We start from the raw sequence: 17,739 nt of genomic DNA on the forward strand, positions 1-17,739 counted from the left end.
AATGGAGGGATCAGTCAGTGCCAAGCTCATGAAGCAGGAGTTTGCCTAGCAAGGAGGCCGATGTGGTTAGATCCAAGAGAGCTGTGGGAAAGAGAATGAGAAGTGACCTCAGAGGGACAGATGTGGGATCATGTGTCCTAGGGCCTTGTTCGGCCTACGTAAGCATATAGGTTTTACTCTGAGTGAGATGGAAAGCCATTGGTGTGTTTTAAATAGAAGATCAACATGAAACCTATTGGAGTGTTTTAATCGGACTCTTTATCCATCTCTCCATCCTTCCATCTATTCATTCATTCATTATTCAGTTATATAGTTAATATTTATTAAACTCCTACTGTATTCTAGGTACTGGATTTATTGTGAAGGGATACAAAGATGAATAAGGCAGTCTGCTCTTAATGAATCTCATTAATGGGTATGCAGAGGGTAAAATAATTATAAAATGTGCTATTATGGAAACATGAGCAAAGTATGAGCTCTGTGGAAAGAAGCTTTGCAGGGAACATGTGTATGGAGAGGAGGGGGAATACCAAACTTTTCACAGAGAAAGTGGAATATGTCAATTTGAAATTTAGGAGTTTCTAGCTTCTTTTTTTTTTTTTTTTCCTAGCTTCTTGTTGGAAGTGAATTAGCATTGTGTTAGAGGTGAGAAAGTTTGTGGTGTGTCTTGGATATTGAGAATAGTCTAGGTAAGTGCTTTTCGGATGTGAAAATGCATCTCAGTCACTTGGAGTTGTAGGGGTCAGGGGCATTGTTGTAAAGTAGTTTCTGATGTGATAGTAGGTCTGGACTGGGGTCTGAGATTCTGCATTTCTTTTACATTCTAAGATTTTTCTGTTGTAGCTGGTCCAGGGATCACCCTTTGATGAAGAAGAGACTAAGTGGGCAAGTGGATTATATAGTTGAGGAGAAATAGTAGAAAGATTTTAGTTTTTCCATTTTTCGTATCCTTAAATAATTTTTTTCAAATGCTTATAGTGGTGCTTTTCAGTGCATGATTTTGGGGGGATATATTTACAGATTAGTAAATAACAACCTCAATTCTGGAATGTGGGTCCCTTATCTGTGTTACTTTGAACAGTTCACTTTTCTAAGTCTCAGTTTTGTCACTTGAAAAATGGTATTATAATAGTACCTACCCCATAGGAGTTTTATTAAGATTACAGAAGGCAATGCATTATGGAGTAATAAATGTTAGGTCTTAAAAAAGCACTTCTTATGTCATTTTAGCAAATTTGAGGGTTTTTTTCTGTGTTGGTGGTGATTTATCTTCTCTTTTTCCTGATCTCACTTATAATCTGAATTATTGGTGAGCCAACTGACAGTCTTTGCCAGAGAAAAGGACAAAGCTAATTGGTTCATATGGGATTGAAACCTGTGACCTTTGATTTCGTAGCACCCTGCTCTTAACTAGCTATATTCGGAATGACTGCCTCTTCTTATCTCAGAGTGATTGTTTATCTTTTCCATGCAGAAGTACTGTTTCTTGCCTTGGAGGAATATCTTGTAGTAGAGGACAGGGGAGAAACGTAAGCCTTAAAATTACTCTCTTTATCTGTGAATGAGATATACTTCATGTGGCTAACAGCAGGCGATAAGATTGTGAATTTTAACCACAGGCTTGTTAATTTTTATTTCTTTGCACAGATACTCTATTCCCTCTTTTCCTAAGTGTTACAGAATTGTCCTTTTGTATGTTGTGTTAGCTTATGTTCTCACTTTCTTTTAAAAAAATTTTTATTACTAAATATTTGAAATCTACAAATGAATAAATGTAATGTCTGGGTACCCACCAGTAACTATCACCAATACTCTTGATGCTACCTATGTGCTACTCTCTGATCCCATCCTACTTCTTTTCTTGGACTTCTGTTGATTAATTCCTGCCTTTTAAAGCTATGCTTTGTTAAATAATATAAATGATTATAAATAATATATTGTTTCTTATAGCTTTTATTTAAACCTTAGCCATTTCATACTCTACGTATATCATGCTTTGCAACTAGATTTTTTCTTTGAATTTTATTTTGTAATGTAACTCATTGTTCTTGAGCATAGCTATAATTCTTTTCCTCTTCTGTGCAACAGTCTATTGTATGAATAAGCTACAATTTATTTATCCACTCCTTTTGTCAATGAACATTTTTTGTTTTAATTTTTTTAGCTATAGGAATATTTACACACTGCTGCTATGAGCTTTCTAGTACATGTCTCCTGACACATATATGCAAAACTTTCTCTAGCATATATTGCTAAGGGTGAAATCACATGTCATTAATATGAAGATATTCAGGCTTATAAGAAAATGCCAAATTATTTGCCAAAGTGTCTCAAATTATAGACTTCTTAGTTGCATTCTTAAAAGAAGTAAAATGATACCTCATTCTGGTTTTATTTTGTATTTCTTTGATTTCTAATGAGCTTGAGCATCTTATGTTTATGTTATATGAAATACTTGTCTGTGTCCTCTGCCAGTTTTTCTATTAGAATGTTTATCTCTTTGTTGAAATTCTTTATTTTGCATACTAATCTTTTGTTAGTTATTACATTAGTATTTGATATAATGTCAGCTTCTGTATTACATAAACCCCGAGTCTCTGAGGTTTAACATGATTTATGTCTTATGTATATATAAGAGATTAATGTGTGTATTACTTGGATTTTCAACTTCCAAACAATGATTTAGAGATCTAGTCTCCTTTTATCTTTTGGATCCACTAGCTTTAAATGTAGCTCCTAAAGTTGTCCTGAAATCATCTCTACTCCAGCCAGCAAGAAGGGAAAAATGTCCTAGAGAATCACATTTAGGAAGTTTTTATGAATAAGACTTAGAAGTGGTACATATCACTTCTGCTGGCATGTCCTTAGCTATAACTCAATTATTTGGCCACATGTCATCTAACTGCAAAGAAGCTTGGGAAATACGTGCGCCCAAATATTGGGAGGTATGTACCCATTTCCAAAAAAAGGAAATGAGTTTGGAGATCAACCAACAGTCTCAGCTATCAGTTATGATTGTTGCAAATATCTTCTTGCTTATAGCTTTTCTTTTCACTTATTCTATGGTGTCTTTTGAAAAATGAAGTTATTCATTTTAATGTCATTGAATTTCTCAATATTTTCTTCTCAACTTTGGTGCTTATTGTATCTTGTTTAATAAATCTTACTTTATCTTAAACTCATAAAGATATTTTCCTAGATTTTCATCTAAAGCCTTATAGTTTTGACTTCCACGTATGAGTCTTTAATCCATGTGGTATTGATATTTGTTCTGGTGAAGAAGATAATTCAATTTAATTTTTAAAAAATCTGGATATCTGGTTCAGTACTATGCACTGTGCTAATAATCACTCCATTTCTCAGTGATCTGCAGTGCCATCTCTGACATTCATTATTGCATGTATATATGGGTTCATATTTAAGTGGATCCATTTGCATTGGGTGACTTTTTAAAAATCTCTGAAATAACAGCACTCTATTTATTATTTTAGCTTTATAATGAGTCTTGATAACTGATATGACAGGTCTCTGTACCATATTATTCTTCAACAGTGTTTTGGATATTATTGATCCTTTGCTCTTTAGTATAGTGTTATAACCAGCTATCAAGTTCCCTGAAAAATCTCGTGAAGATTAATTTGAGGAGAACAGATATTTTTGTCATTTTAAATGTTTCTATTCCTGCATATGCTGTCTTCTTCAAGTTAGATCTTCCTTAATGTATTTAAATAAATTTTTGTAGTTTTACAAATTTCTGTTTTTATAAAGTTTTGTAGTTTGTATAAGACCTCCATAGAGGTCTTATATCTCTTTATTAGATATGTAATATGTAATGTCTTTTATTAGATTCTGTAATTTTTGTTGCTGTTTTAGATACTTGCATTTTTATCAGGTTTTCTGTTTCTTGTATAAGCAGTGCAAATGATTTTTAAATGTTTATCTTATTTCCATCTACCCTAATAATCTCTTAATAATTCTAAATTTTTTTTAGACCCTCTGGGTTTTCTATGCAAACAGTATGTGATGATGGCAGTTTTGTTTCTTCCTTAAAAATCCTAATTTGTTATACTGATCTTTATACCTTTTACCATATAAAAGTTCAATAAAAGTGGTTTGAGTGCGTGTCCTTGCCTTGTTCCTAATTTTAAAGGGAGTATTTTGCCATGGACTATGACGTTAGCCATAATTTTCTTATGGATACCCTTTTATCAGATTAAGGAGTCTGATAAACTAATATCATAAATGCTGATAAATTTTATCAAATGTTTTATCTTTTGATACCTGGGACACTTCTAACCTTTTATATATTGCTTTATTCATCTTACTGATATTTGTTTTTTAAATCTCTATTTATGACTGAAATTGGTCTGTTATATAACTTTTTGTACTGTCTTTATCTGGTTTTGGTAATAATAGGGCCCTCATACAATGCGTTATTGCGCTAAAGAAAGAATTAGAAAATTGGACTATTAAGATGACAAAATTACTCAGAATGTAGTACAAAGATACAGCATGATGGGGAATATGAAAGAGGTGAGTGGACCTGGAGGAGAGAGTGAGAGTCTAATTGTAGAAGGTGAGATAGAGAATAGAGGAGTGGTAGTAGACTCTTCAGCTATATTTTGGGTTTTTTCAAATCTGCCTGGTCAGTTTGACTTTAAATCTGCAAGCTTCTTACTGCTTCACTTTTTGGTTTTTACTTTTTTCTTTTTAAAAATAATTCATAACTAGCATGAGAGTATGACAATTCCAAGAGAAACTCCCATTGACACAGGAGTTAGGGCTTTTATGGTGACTCACATAAATCAGGATAAAAGGCATAATGAGGTTAGTTTAGTGAATTCAAGGCAGATAGTGGTGGCAGGCAGTGTATTTGGGGATAGAGAGGGCTTTGCCTAAGGTTCCTTATTGACATCTGTAGATTGAGGTGAAGAGATCTATGGAAATTAGGTCTTAGCCCCAATGCGTGGCCTTTCCTTCAGCACCAAATGATGGTAGAAGAAAACCTAAGGGAGGCATGGTCTTAGACCCTGCATGTGGCTCTGTGTTTGTACAAAGGGTATACAAAGTAAATGAAGAAAATATATTTTATGTAATTGGAATCATACAGTATATGAATTTGTATCCTGCTTGTACAATTACCATTTCATTATAATATGATTAAACGTTTGAAAACATTTTTAATTCTTTTTTTTTTTTTTTTTTTGCTATACGTGGGCCTCTCACTGTTGTGGCCTCTCCCACTGTGGAGCACAGGCTCTGGATGCACAGGCCCAGCGGCCATGGCTCATGAGCCCAGCCGCTCCATGGCATGTGGGATCTTCCCGGACCAGGGCACAAACCTGTGTCCCCTGCATCAGCAGGCAGACTCTCAACCACTGTGCCACCAGGGAAGCCCTGAAAACACTTTTATGACTGCCTAATAGTCTAATGTAGGAATGCACCATTATTTTAACCTAAATATTTCCCTACTCTGGGGCATTTAACTTATTTCAATATATATTTTTTCTATTTCCTCTGATTTTATACTATGATGAATATTTTCATTTGTCTATCTTTATTCTCATCACTTGTTTCTGTAGAATGAATTCTTAAAAGTAAAATCTGTATGTCAAAGATTATGAACCTCAAGCTTTTGAATATATGCCATGCACAGTAAACTACATTCCAGAAAGATTATACCAAATTATCTTCTCACAATGTATGAGAGTGCCCAATTTTTATAACCTTGCAAGGTTTATTATCATCTAAAAATAGCCTTGTTAATTCATTCTTTTGTTTTTCATCTCTGCAAACTAGTGAGGTTTTTTGTTTTTTGTTTTTGTTTTTTGTTTTTTTTTTGCGGTATGCGGGCCTCTCACTGTTGTGGCCTCTCCCGTTGCGGAGCACAGGCTCCGGACGCACAGGCTCAGCGGCCATAGCTCACGGGCCCAGCCCATCTGCGGCATGTGGGATCTTCCCGGACCGGGGCACGAACCTATGTCCCCTGCATTGGCAGGCGGACTCTCAACCACTGTGCCACCAGGGAAGCCGTTAGTGAGGGCTTTTCACTTTCACTTTTCACTTGATTTTTTTTTTGCAAGTGTTCTATCAGTTTGCTTTTAAAAAAAAATATATTTATATATGTGACCTCAAATATATACTAAAGGAAATAAACTCTACATATTTATCACACATATTTTCACATTTTATTGTTTGTCTAGTTCATTAATGATTTCTAGACCTTCTAGACGCAGTTCTAAGATTATTATTGATAACTTTTTCCTGAACCTTTTTTCTTAAGATTGAGATGTACACCTCTTTTGTGCATTAGCAGGTATTAAACTTCATTGTTTTCCTTGTCTGTTTCCCCTCTGAAGTGTGGGCTCCTTGAAAGCAAGAAAAGTTGGTGTCTTATGCTTTTATCCTCACTGTTCTTTGCCAGTGATTGATACTTTGATTTCGATAAATGCTTTTTAAATGAACACATGAAAAAGTGTATATCCTGTTTCCATACCCATTTAGCCTATCCCAAAGTGATCCAAGTATTCTTTGACACAGCAATTCCAATAAATAGGAGGGGGAGCATTAAAGCATCAGTTTTGCAAGGGATTATCTTGTTATGATGTGGAATAGGTGTCATTTCTTTAACAGTGCCAAATTGATTATGTATAATTTTCCAACATAGCAAAGGAGAAAAAATACCGGTATTAGTTAGCTCTGATTTCTTGCCAATCAGGGAGTCTAGTATTGATATTGGCTACTTGGCATCAACTAAACTATTTTAATTTCTCAGTTGGCAGAAAGGAGATCAGATTGTAGTAACTTAACTTAGACTCAGAATGCTATTAAGCCTTGTCATACTGTAGTTGGGAAATATTATGCCAGAGTTCATAATTGGTTCACTTTTGTTTGCTTTTTATGATTTTTATTCTCTTATTGTTTCAGTTATACTTTTTTCTCATTTTCAACATGGAAGAATATCAGTCTTATACTTTCTCTAGGTATCTTACTGCTACAGCACCAAAATTATTTTGTAATTATTTAGGACAAATGTCGCCTATAAGTAATTTTAAATTATACTTATCATCATCTTATTTCACACTTAACTAATTTTTAATTTGTATATGTAAACTCATTTTGAAAAGTTGATTTACTCTACAGCATTATTTTAAGTAAAAGCTGCTTTGTAATTTATTGCTTGATTTAATTATACGCAACTAGTTTATATTTTTCATCTATTTGTATAGGTAGGCATGGCCACAGAAGTATATGGGAAATGATCTCCTGACAGTTTCATATTTAATCAACCTTCGGGAGAAAACAGTAATAAAATTATACTATGACATCATTTTTAACCTTGATAAATGAAGAATTTTTTTATTTAAAAGAAAAATTTGAAGTCTTTGTCTTTTGTAGGTTAACTATAAACTTTTTTCTTTCCTAAATCTATTTGTGTATTATATCCACAACATTTAAACTCATTATAATCATATAACTCCACTTCCCTGCGTGAAAAATAAACTATTTCTTCTAAAAAAAAGAGGCTTCCAATAGATATTCTGATATTTTAAGCCTGCTTTAAGTTCCAAGCAGTATGAAACAGCCCAAGATATTAAAATCTAGAAATGTTTCATGTATAATAGAAACCGCAACTCAGCTTTAACTACTCTATAGTGGCACTTCTCTTGCCGCTATAATAAAACTTAAGAATGTTTTAGTGATTTTTTTCCCCTACTATTATTCAAAATTACATTACCCTTACTGAAATCTGAATGGCTTTTAGTGGATTAATTAAACTGTAGCTGGTTTGCCATCTGGGTGCAGCTTGTTTAGCTGCCTTTCCATGGAAAGATTTCTCATGGAAGAAAGACTTTTTTTTGTTAGAATACAGCTGCTAGGATTCACTTTCTAAAAAAGAAATAATTATTCTTTCTTACATGAGATTTGTGATGAAATTCAATTTGTAAAATAGAAAACCATATTTTTGCCTTTCTTTTTAAAGGTTATTCATAGTACAACACAAGTTTTTAATATTTTTTATAAATTTGTAAAAAACATATTTTGTGTCTTGATAACTTGTAATATTAAGTAGATCCTAGGTTTAGGCTAGATGTGAAAAAATGGAAAAGAGGGGTTTAACTAAATCTGATTTTTATGGCTCAAGTGGTTTCATTAAATTAGAGTGCTCTGTGTTGTTCATTAATGAACTTGTGCCATATGCTTTAACTGTTCTGGTCAATAGCTGATAAAGGCTTTTGGGTTTGCTTTTTCTTTATTTTTTTATTTTTATTTTTTGTAAAGCTGGATAAAAATATCCATGTGATGGGCTTTTATCAAAGGAGTTACTTTGAATTCAGTAACTACTACTGAGGCAATATGGCTCGCAATTTGCGACACAAAGGTAGTCATACATTATTGGAATACAGCCTACTGCGCTTCACATTACACAGATGTGAAGGCCTGATTATAGCTGCTTCATAATTAACAGTGATCCGATTTGTTTTGTGGCATAAATGGTGCATGTGTAGAACATTAGCCATGGCACTCTCATTCAAATTCAACTCAAGGGCTCAGCGGCAGGCGGGTCACGAGCTTCAGGGAGTAGAAGCACAAGCTCCTCCATATGTTCTTGCTGCATCTTACTATGGCTATGAGTGCAAGATAAGTTCCCCAAAGAACCTAATCGTGTTCTGTAATTACAGCGCGGCTTTCTGCTGGCTAGAAATGAGGGAGAAGCTAAAACACTCCCTCATCAGATAATTTGTAAATTACTTTACATGGCGGATGCCTAACTCAGTTGGTTTTCAACTGCTGAAATTATAAATAATTGTAACAGATGTGGCAATATGGCTGGCCTCCAATAAATGAGGCCCTTGATAATTTGGCCAACCCTTTGACAGGCCAATTTAATAAAATGTGAACAAAATCTTCTTGCTAATAATTTATCATCCTTTTTCCCAGTAGAATAAATTTAATTACCCTAGCAGTTAACAAGGTCACACCCAGATGCCAAACTCGGCTACAGTTTTGATAATGCAATCAGGAATTGAGAGGTGATGACAGCGTTGTTGTTTTTTTCATTACCTGGCTTCACATAAACACAGGTGGCGTAGCTTTCTTGTCAGTTTTTAATAATTACAGGCTATTATGGAATGCATAGTTAGCAGATTGAAAAACCACACTTTAGTGAATTTGTTTGAGTATGATTGAGGTTTTAATGTATAGAGATGATAATGCATAACAAGCATAGTCCCTTGCTTATACCATTAGTGCACAAATTTTGATTTTTTTACTGGTGACATAAGTGTCAAATGTTTATAAAACTTAGAGTATGCATGATAATAGGTAATGGATTGTACATTTCATTCTTGAATCTAGAAATTCATTTTAGGATACCATTAACAGATATACTTTAAATATTCAGAAATCTGGCAGACTGTGAGGCTTTATAACATACTTTGGAAAAACCTGATTGTGTTTAATTTTGCTTTTTAAGGTAAAAAAACAAATCTATAGAAAAATCACTTAGTCTTTTAATCCTAAATTTTAAGTAAGGCCAGGATTAGTTTACTGTTGGTATTAGAATCTGTAGTCAGTGTGTATACTACACAGTTAATACTCTAAACACTGTTCTGTGACATGTAAATATCACTAATTATTGTCAGTGCAGCCTAATATTTACATGTCATAGAAGAAATAATTAGCTTTTGGTTTCTCAATTTCATAACAAAGATACTTGTTGTCTACTGGTTGTGACTCTAAGCCAGTAAAGCATCCATTTGTAATCCATTCAGTGTAAGGCTTTATATGGTGTATGGAAATAAATTTATGACATTAAAATTTCCCCCTTTATTTTGCTTGCCCTGATTTGGCTTTACCACACAAGTGTTAGATACTAAAGGAAAGTTTAATTTGACCACTTTATAGTACTGAATTTTTCAGTATTGTGTTATAGGTTGGTGTTTATGAGAGGAAATGGTGACATTTTAAAGTTTACCTAAATGTGGTAAATAATTTCATTATATTTTGTGATCTCTAAATGTAATCTGAGTATATTTGGGTTAAAAGTGAATGGATGGAAGAAATGCAAATATTTATATTTTTTAAAAGAGAGTGCTGGCTGACTTTGTTCATAAATTTATTACTCAATTTCATAGTCTTTCTAAAAGGGAGGTGTAAGTTTAAGTTGGTACACTTAATTCCATTTGTGAACTTTTGTGACAAGACTATTTTGATTTATGATATCATGTTGATTTAATAGTTTTCTTTTTTCTTTATTATCTTAAGACTATATGATTATTATTGAAGTCATCTGTTCTCAGGTTATGGATGAGTCAGCTAACTGTTTTATAAATTGGCAATAGATATATTTCTGCATTTCTAAAATCAATTTTAAATGAAATGTAAGTTTTTGTAGAGATTCAGGATTTCATGAGAAGAAAATTATGTGTATATTTGTAAATATATATATATATATATGCACTTTTTAAATATTCTGTCTTCTTCCAAGAGGATTTGAGTTGCTTTTCAGAGAACTGTCATTCAGGATGTCAGTTTCTCATATATATATATTCATAGGGGTTGGATATTTTATATACACAAATATTACAGATTTTAAACATACATACATGTTTTAACCTATACTTAATTTCCAGTGAGATATTACTTGGAGAGAAACTATTTCTTTTGCTGAGGTATTTTTGTTTTGCAATAGGCTATATTATGTGTTGACAGGTTTGGGATTTATAAATTTCTTAAATAAGTGAGATAATGTACGTGAAATGCTTACCTAAAGCTAGGCACTCAACACTCTTCACTAAATGCTAGTTATTATTTTAATGAAATAGTAAATAAATTAGTATTTTAAATTAAAAATTATTAACAGGACAAAACAATTTAGCTTATAATTCTTTGTAATTATGATAGTTGTGGAAAAAATTTCTATTAAGCAGTATTCACTCAGCTTCCACTGTAGTAATGCCATACAATGTTGCTTGAATTTAAAGCAACATGACTAGATATTTAATTTATATAATGTTTTAAAAGTAATTGGCACAAGGCTTCACTTCCCCCCTCCTTCTACTCTAATAGCTTTTACAGGAGTTTTTGATCTAAATTGCCTCTGTGAATCAATGTGAAAAAGAAGTTATGTATTAATAATAGTTAATTTAAAGAGATTAGTTCCAATTGGAGGCATTTGGATGCATACTCCACTGATCATTTCTTATCAGATTATCTATGGTCTAGCACCGTACCATTATCTTTCAAGATTATAAACTAAAAAGTGCACAAGGATTTTTGACATTAGAGGAAAAAGTTTATTTATAAAATACTAATAATTCTTAGCAAGAAAAGTTAAATTTTCAAAGATTCTAAGATTTTAAGGGCAAAAGATAGAGTGAACTTCCACAGACAGGTGGTTGATTGTCTTGATCTTGCTAGGCCTGTAAAGCAGTGCTTAGAAAGGGTAAGAATAAGTAAGGATATATGAAGATATATATTATACCTATAATAATTATACGTGTAATTATTATGTTTAAAAAGCTGGTTAAATGAGTATAGTATGAATGGGGGACAAAAGAGTAACTTGACAGTCCAATAACCTGACAAACACTACTTTGGTAGTGTGATCAAGTTCAGTGTCAGCAGTCAAATCATGTTGATAGTATGTACCCTTGATATGATATGATGGCTTCTGTGATCTTTCTCCCCAAAATTCATAACCCCAGTCTAATCATGATGAAAACATAGACAAATTCCAGTAGAGGGCCATCCTATCAAAACAGTATACCTGAATAGTACTTTTCTTATTTTTGTCATCAAAAATAAGAAAAGTCTGAGAAACTGTCCCAGCCAAGAGTTGCTGACATGACAACTAAATGTAGTGTGGTATCATGGATGGGATCTGGGAACAGAAAATAACATTAGGTAAAAACTATGGAAAGTTGAATAAACTAGGGACTTCAGTTAAAAATAGTATATGAAAATTGGTTCATTAATTTTAACAAATGTACCATATTAATTTTAGTTGTTAATAATAGGGGAAACTGGGTGGGTGGGGATGGGAGGTGTAGGAGAAGTCTCTATAGTATCTGCTCAGTTTTTCTGTAAATGTAAAGCTGTTATAAAAAATAAAGCTAGTAATAAAAAAAAAGTTAAACATCAGAATTAAAATGGTTTTCCTTTTCTCTTTAAAGTATGGGAACTATATCCCAAACTTATCGTTAGTGAATTCTGAGAGATGATATGATAGAGGCTTTCATTTATATTTCCCCTATCTGTACTGAAATTTTTATACTGAACTTTTTATCCCTTTTATTTGCAGAAAAAAATACATTTTAAAAACTATTTAGTGACATGTTCATTGTAAAAAAATTAAGGAAATTCAGATATGTATGAAGAAAATTCACATATAATATATTCAGAAATAATGCTGTAAATTCAGGGTTTGGTGAAATCTATGTCTATGATTTACATGAATCATCATATAAATTTATTTATATAAATCATCATATAAAATATGATTTATGTAATGTAGTAACATATATAAATATTTGCATGAATGTGTAAATAATGTAAGGTACAAACATACTTTTTTAAAATAGGTTTCTCAACAGCCATCTTTATCGAGCTTAGAAACCTTAATGGTCTCACAGAAGTCTAAAATTGAGTATTTACAGGAGAAACTGAAAATAGCAAATGAAAAACTATCAGAGAACAGATCTACTAACAAGTGTTCCTCAGAGAAGAGCATCTTGACAAGTACTGAAAGGAAACATAAGGTAGGGGCATTTGTCATTTTGTGAATTTGTCAGGATGAGGTTGGCAAGGCAAGTGATGAACTTAAAAAACAAACAGCAGCATTTACTTCTCTGCTTGTATTTCTGGAAGCTTTTAAAAAATATTCTGTGTCAAATGTTTTATAAAATCATGGTTGGGAGTAGCAAGTTTTCCCTTTTTGAACTGAATAATATGTTTCTTAATTAATTAATTAAATATATTAGTAATGGTATACCTCTTTCGCAGTAAATTAGCATTCTTATATTAAAAAGTTTTGATAAGTATCCCTCATCTATCTAATCTATAGATAAATTAAGGAGAAATTTTAATGTGGTATTAGTCTTTAATTAATTTTCTAATTTTAATTAGAAGAAAAATATATCTTAATGTTTCTATTTCATTCAGATGTGATATTTAAAATACTGCCCATGTGGAATATAAACTATAAAATGGAATTTAACATTAATATGTGCAGTTACATATTTTCAGATTTAAAGGTGTAACAGTGGAGAATAATAAGCAAATTTTTTGTGGCATGATTCTTATTTATTAATGTCTCAGCTTTTCCTTTTTGTAGTATTTATTGCATATTCTTATTATATTGCAAAAGATTCTGTGAACATTAATATAAACATTTCAGAATATCACATTGTAAATATATTATTTCTATATAAATTGAATTAAGCTTTTCCTAAAAGTAAGGAGTTTTAGAGGTATATTTCTCACACTTGTTACTTCAGCAGTAGAAAATATTTTTAAAAGTAGAAAATCATGTTTTCAAGATAATTGTTTCTCATTCTTTTCATTTTTTCCTATGAGTAGGACAAATGTCTTAATAAAGGAAGTATTTAAAATGAGACCTATGTTTCTGTGGCATTCTTATTTACTCCCCCTAATATTATTAGTAATTTTCAGAACTAGCTTTATTTATGTATGTATGTATGTATTTAAACATAACTCCGTTATATGTTTCTTGCCATTTTGGAGTAGTTTCACAGCATTGAGCTTTATTTAAATGAAAGAAAATACTCCTAAAATTGAGAGACCTTATAGGGCCTAATTTGGTTGTGTGCTGTATTGTTGAGCTTTAAAAATGTACTGCTTTGATGTTTCATTGCGTTTAACAAAAGTCAAGAAAATGAGAGTGATATTTTGAAAGAATTTTCTTTCTTTTTCATAAGGACGTGCAGTAAGTATGAACAATATGTTGCCCAGCTTAATAGTTGCTTTCACATATTCCTTCTCCAGATTGGTATATGAAGCTGTACGTAATATAAACACACATTCTTGTCTCTAGTTAGCCACATTATAGTTAATGACCATATGGTCATTATGGTATAAGATCTACTGTCTGTTGTATTTATATTCCTCAAGCATATTGTTCCTTCAACTTCACAGTGTGTTAAACTATTTCAAAGGGAAAAAAATCCTTTCCCTCTTGTTTCTGGTTGTCCTATCAAGTGTAACCTTGGACCCTTATAGAGCAATTAGACCAGCCTCTATCCCCTCCTTTGTAATGAGGTTTCTTGCATTTCTGAGTCTATAACCCTTTAGTCTTCCCTAATGGGACATCATTATTCTGAAAGAAACAATGTAAATGTAAATGAATATTCTCATTAATGAGTCACAGAGAAACCTTTAGCGGTAGCACTGTGGTAATTCTGCTTGTTATTTCTCTGGTATTCCATGCAAGATTTTTTCTTTTTATAATTCATTATTAGTATTCAAAATTACTTGTTCTTTAATTTTGCATGTCTTTCATAATCCAGTGTTCCAACTAGTTCAACCATGTCCTTGTTTTATTCTCGAGGAACCACCTGTGAAACGCTCAAGGTCTTTGTCCCCAAAGAGCCCTTTCTTAGACTCAGAGGAGCTAAAGAAGCTGAGAAATGCTGAAAGAAAGATTGAAAACTTAGAGAAGGCACTGCAGCTAAAGGTGAATGTTAAATCCTTTCTTTAGTAATAACCTTGCATAGGTAAGGATATACCAAAGTAAACATTCATTTCACAAATTACTGCTTATCATTTATCTTTCCTGAATTTAATTACTTTTTTAAAAATGTGTAAATTGGTTAGTCTAGTTCTTAAGATTTCTGAGGATTGTAAAGTAATAAAAAATTTTGCTACTTTAAAAATTAAATGTTTATTTACTACTTTAAAATTATTAGGGAACATTTTGACTCTGTATTGGGAATAAATTTCCTGTAGTTTCTCAGAGACCAAAAAATACAACTACAGCAAATGAAAGAGAAATTTCCTGTGGTTCTTTATATAGGATAAACATACACAAAGAAACGTGAGTTAACAACTATGCTAACCTAGTTCAGGCCACTTAAAATTGTCCTTTACAGAAAAATTATACAAAGTGGCAAATAAATATGTATTATTTTTTCCATTTCAACTGAATTTGTCTCAGAATGCATGACATTTGAATCTGTATTCTTCCAATCTTTAAGAAGCATATGCATTTATTGTTCTATCTTTAAGAGTTTATACTTTCCAACTCATACTTTGTGAATTATCTTTCTCAGAAGAAGTAGGTTATGTGTATTGAACCAATTTTATGTGACTATATTGAGGGCTTTAATTTTTTCTGTGAATTTATTATGGCTAAACTTGTCATTCTTCATTCACAACTACCGGAAGGCCAACACTATTTGAGATTTAGCCATTTAACTGAATCTCAAATAGTTTTATAATATTCTGTGACAAGCCCAATTTACAGATGATTAGAATCCAAATATTTAAAACTTAGATTCTTTGTCAAATAGATTATTCTTAGGAGGAAAATGTTTTGTACTCTAGAGCAAAATATAGTTTAGAGATATAGTTGACTGTAAGCTACAATTAGAAGTTTTTTTCTGCCTTTTCACTAAACATTGTTTTAATTTATATTTATTCAGATTTAAACTATTAGTTCTAAACAAAGGAAAATTATCATCTATTGTTTCTCCCAAAAATAAAATGATCAGATGACCTCAGCTTGCTAACATTTAGCCTACTTGAAATTTATACACCTGTAGTTATTTGCTCATTCATTTGTTTACTCATTTGTAACTTATTGGCTAATGCAATTAGCCAAGCATTGTGCTACTCACTTGTATAACAGGAGAAAAAAAATGATGCTGAGTAAATAGTTAGAATCTAGTGTATTGGTGTGAACGTGGAGGTACAAACAGGATATTATGGGCATGTTTAGGACACCATCATCCTTCTTTTGCATAATTCTTGAAATTTACATATCAAGGCTTCTACTTCTGTCCTCTATTAATCTGGGTTCTCTGGAGAAACAGAAACAATAAGATATAATCCTTTAGTCTTCCCTAATGAGATATCATTATTCTGAAATACATATATATGTGTGTGTGTGTGTATGTATATATATATATATAGAGAGAGAGAGAGAGAGAGAGAGAGAGAGAGACTGATTGATTTACTCTAAGGACAATTGGCTTATATGATCACATGATTATGGAGTCTGAGATGTCCAAGATCTGTAGTCGTCAAATTGGAGATCCTGGAGAGCTAATGGTATAGTTCCAGCCTGAGTCAAAGGCCTGAGAACCAGGAGAGCTAATGATGTAAGTTCCAGTCCCAGTCTGAGTCTGAAAGCAGGAGACCAGTGTCCCAGCTCAAAGACAGTCAGGCAGAAAGAATTCTTTCTTACTCAGCCTTTTATTCTGTTCAGGCCTTCAGTGGATTGGATGAAGCCCATCAGATTGGGGAGGGCAATCTGCTTTATTTAGTGTATTGATTCAAGTGTTAATTTCATACAGAAACACCCTCACAGATACACCCAGGAACAACGATTAACCAAATACCTGGGCAGTCAAATTAACATAAAAAGTTAACCATCACATATCCCATTCAGTAGTAGAGCAACTCCACTCATTTGCCCCCAAAAGTCTATGAGTCTTTTTTAGTTCCTTGTTTTTGGCAGGAAGGAGTAGAGCAATTCAGACATTTTTAGATCTATTCTCTTCCACTTCTTAAATTTCTTGTTTCAGAGAGTCTCAGAAACATTATACTAATCTATTTCCTTATTCCTTTTTTCTAATAACAGCTCTCTTGGATGAGGCCTCAAGTTTATTTTTAGAGTAAAATTATTTTTCACACAATTTCCTTTTCATTTATATTTTTTCTGTATTCTTTCAAGTTAATTGATAATTGTGAATTTCAAATGATTGTTTTCTTTCACAGATTTGCAAGATAAGGGAAAAAATGGGAGCAAATTTTTTTCTTTGCATTTTATCATTTGGTAGGAAAGGATTTCTTATTTTAAAGGAGCAAAATAGCTGAATTAAAAAGGCACTATAATCAATAGCACTTAACAAAAGGAATGGGTAAACAAAACATGTATATTAAAGCACCTCCAAGGAGAGTAGTTGGGCCCAGGGCATTTTTAAATTTACAACCTGACTTTAGTAAATGTAACTCATATTTAGTGAAGACAGAAGACCTGTTTCTGTCTTCTTGATTATTAGGCTATAGTATTAATGCTATTGCTATTACTCAAGCACATGTGAGTATAAAGTAAGATAGGGATTAGTGGTGTGTTTGTGTTAGTTTCCTAGGGCTGCTGTGACAAACTACCATAAACTGACTAGTTTTAAAAGAACAGAAATGTATTGTCTCAAAGTTCTGGATGCTAGAAAAGTCCAAAATCAAGGTATCAACAGGGTTAGTTCCTTCTGAAGTCTGTGTGGGAAAATCTGTTCCATTCATCTCTCCTAGCTACTGGTAGTCTCAGGTGTTCCCTGGCTTATAGATGGCCTCTCCTTGTGTCTTCACATCACCTTCCCTCTATTCAAGCTTCTCTCTGTGTCTAAATTTCTCCTTTTTATGAAGACCAATCATATTGGATTAGGACCCACCCTATCTCATTTTAACTTGTTTATCTCTATAAAGATCCTGTCTCCAAACAAAGTCACATTCTGAGATAATGGGGTTAGCACTCCAACATATCTTTTAGGGAAA

The 17,739-nt window shown here is 32.5% G+C and overlaps 1 protein-coding gene across 1 annotated transcript in view; it reads left to right on the forward strand.

Moving 5' to 3' along the window:
- The window catches only part of CNTLN (centlein), a 314,787-nt gene that overhangs the window by 159,280 nt on the left and 137,768 nt on the right, over window positions 1-17,739 (forward strand). The window contains exons 9-10 of the mRNA XM_007465654.1: window positions 12,588-12,764; window positions 14,573-14,698. Coding sequence (XP_007465716.1) covers window positions 12,588-12,764; window positions 14,573-14,698 — 303 coding nt within the window. The remainder of the gene's footprint in view (window positions 1-12,587; window positions 12,765-14,572; window positions 14,699-17,739) is intronic.

The sequence above is a fragment of the Lipotes vexillifer genome, unplaced genomic scaffold, assembly GCF_000442215.2.
Source record: "Lipotes vexillifer unplaced genomic scaffold, Lipotes_vexillifer_v1.1 scaffold31, whole genome shotgun sequence".
NCBI lineage: Eukaryota > Metazoa > Chordata > Mammalia > Artiodactyla > Lipotidae > Lipotes > Lipotes vexillifer.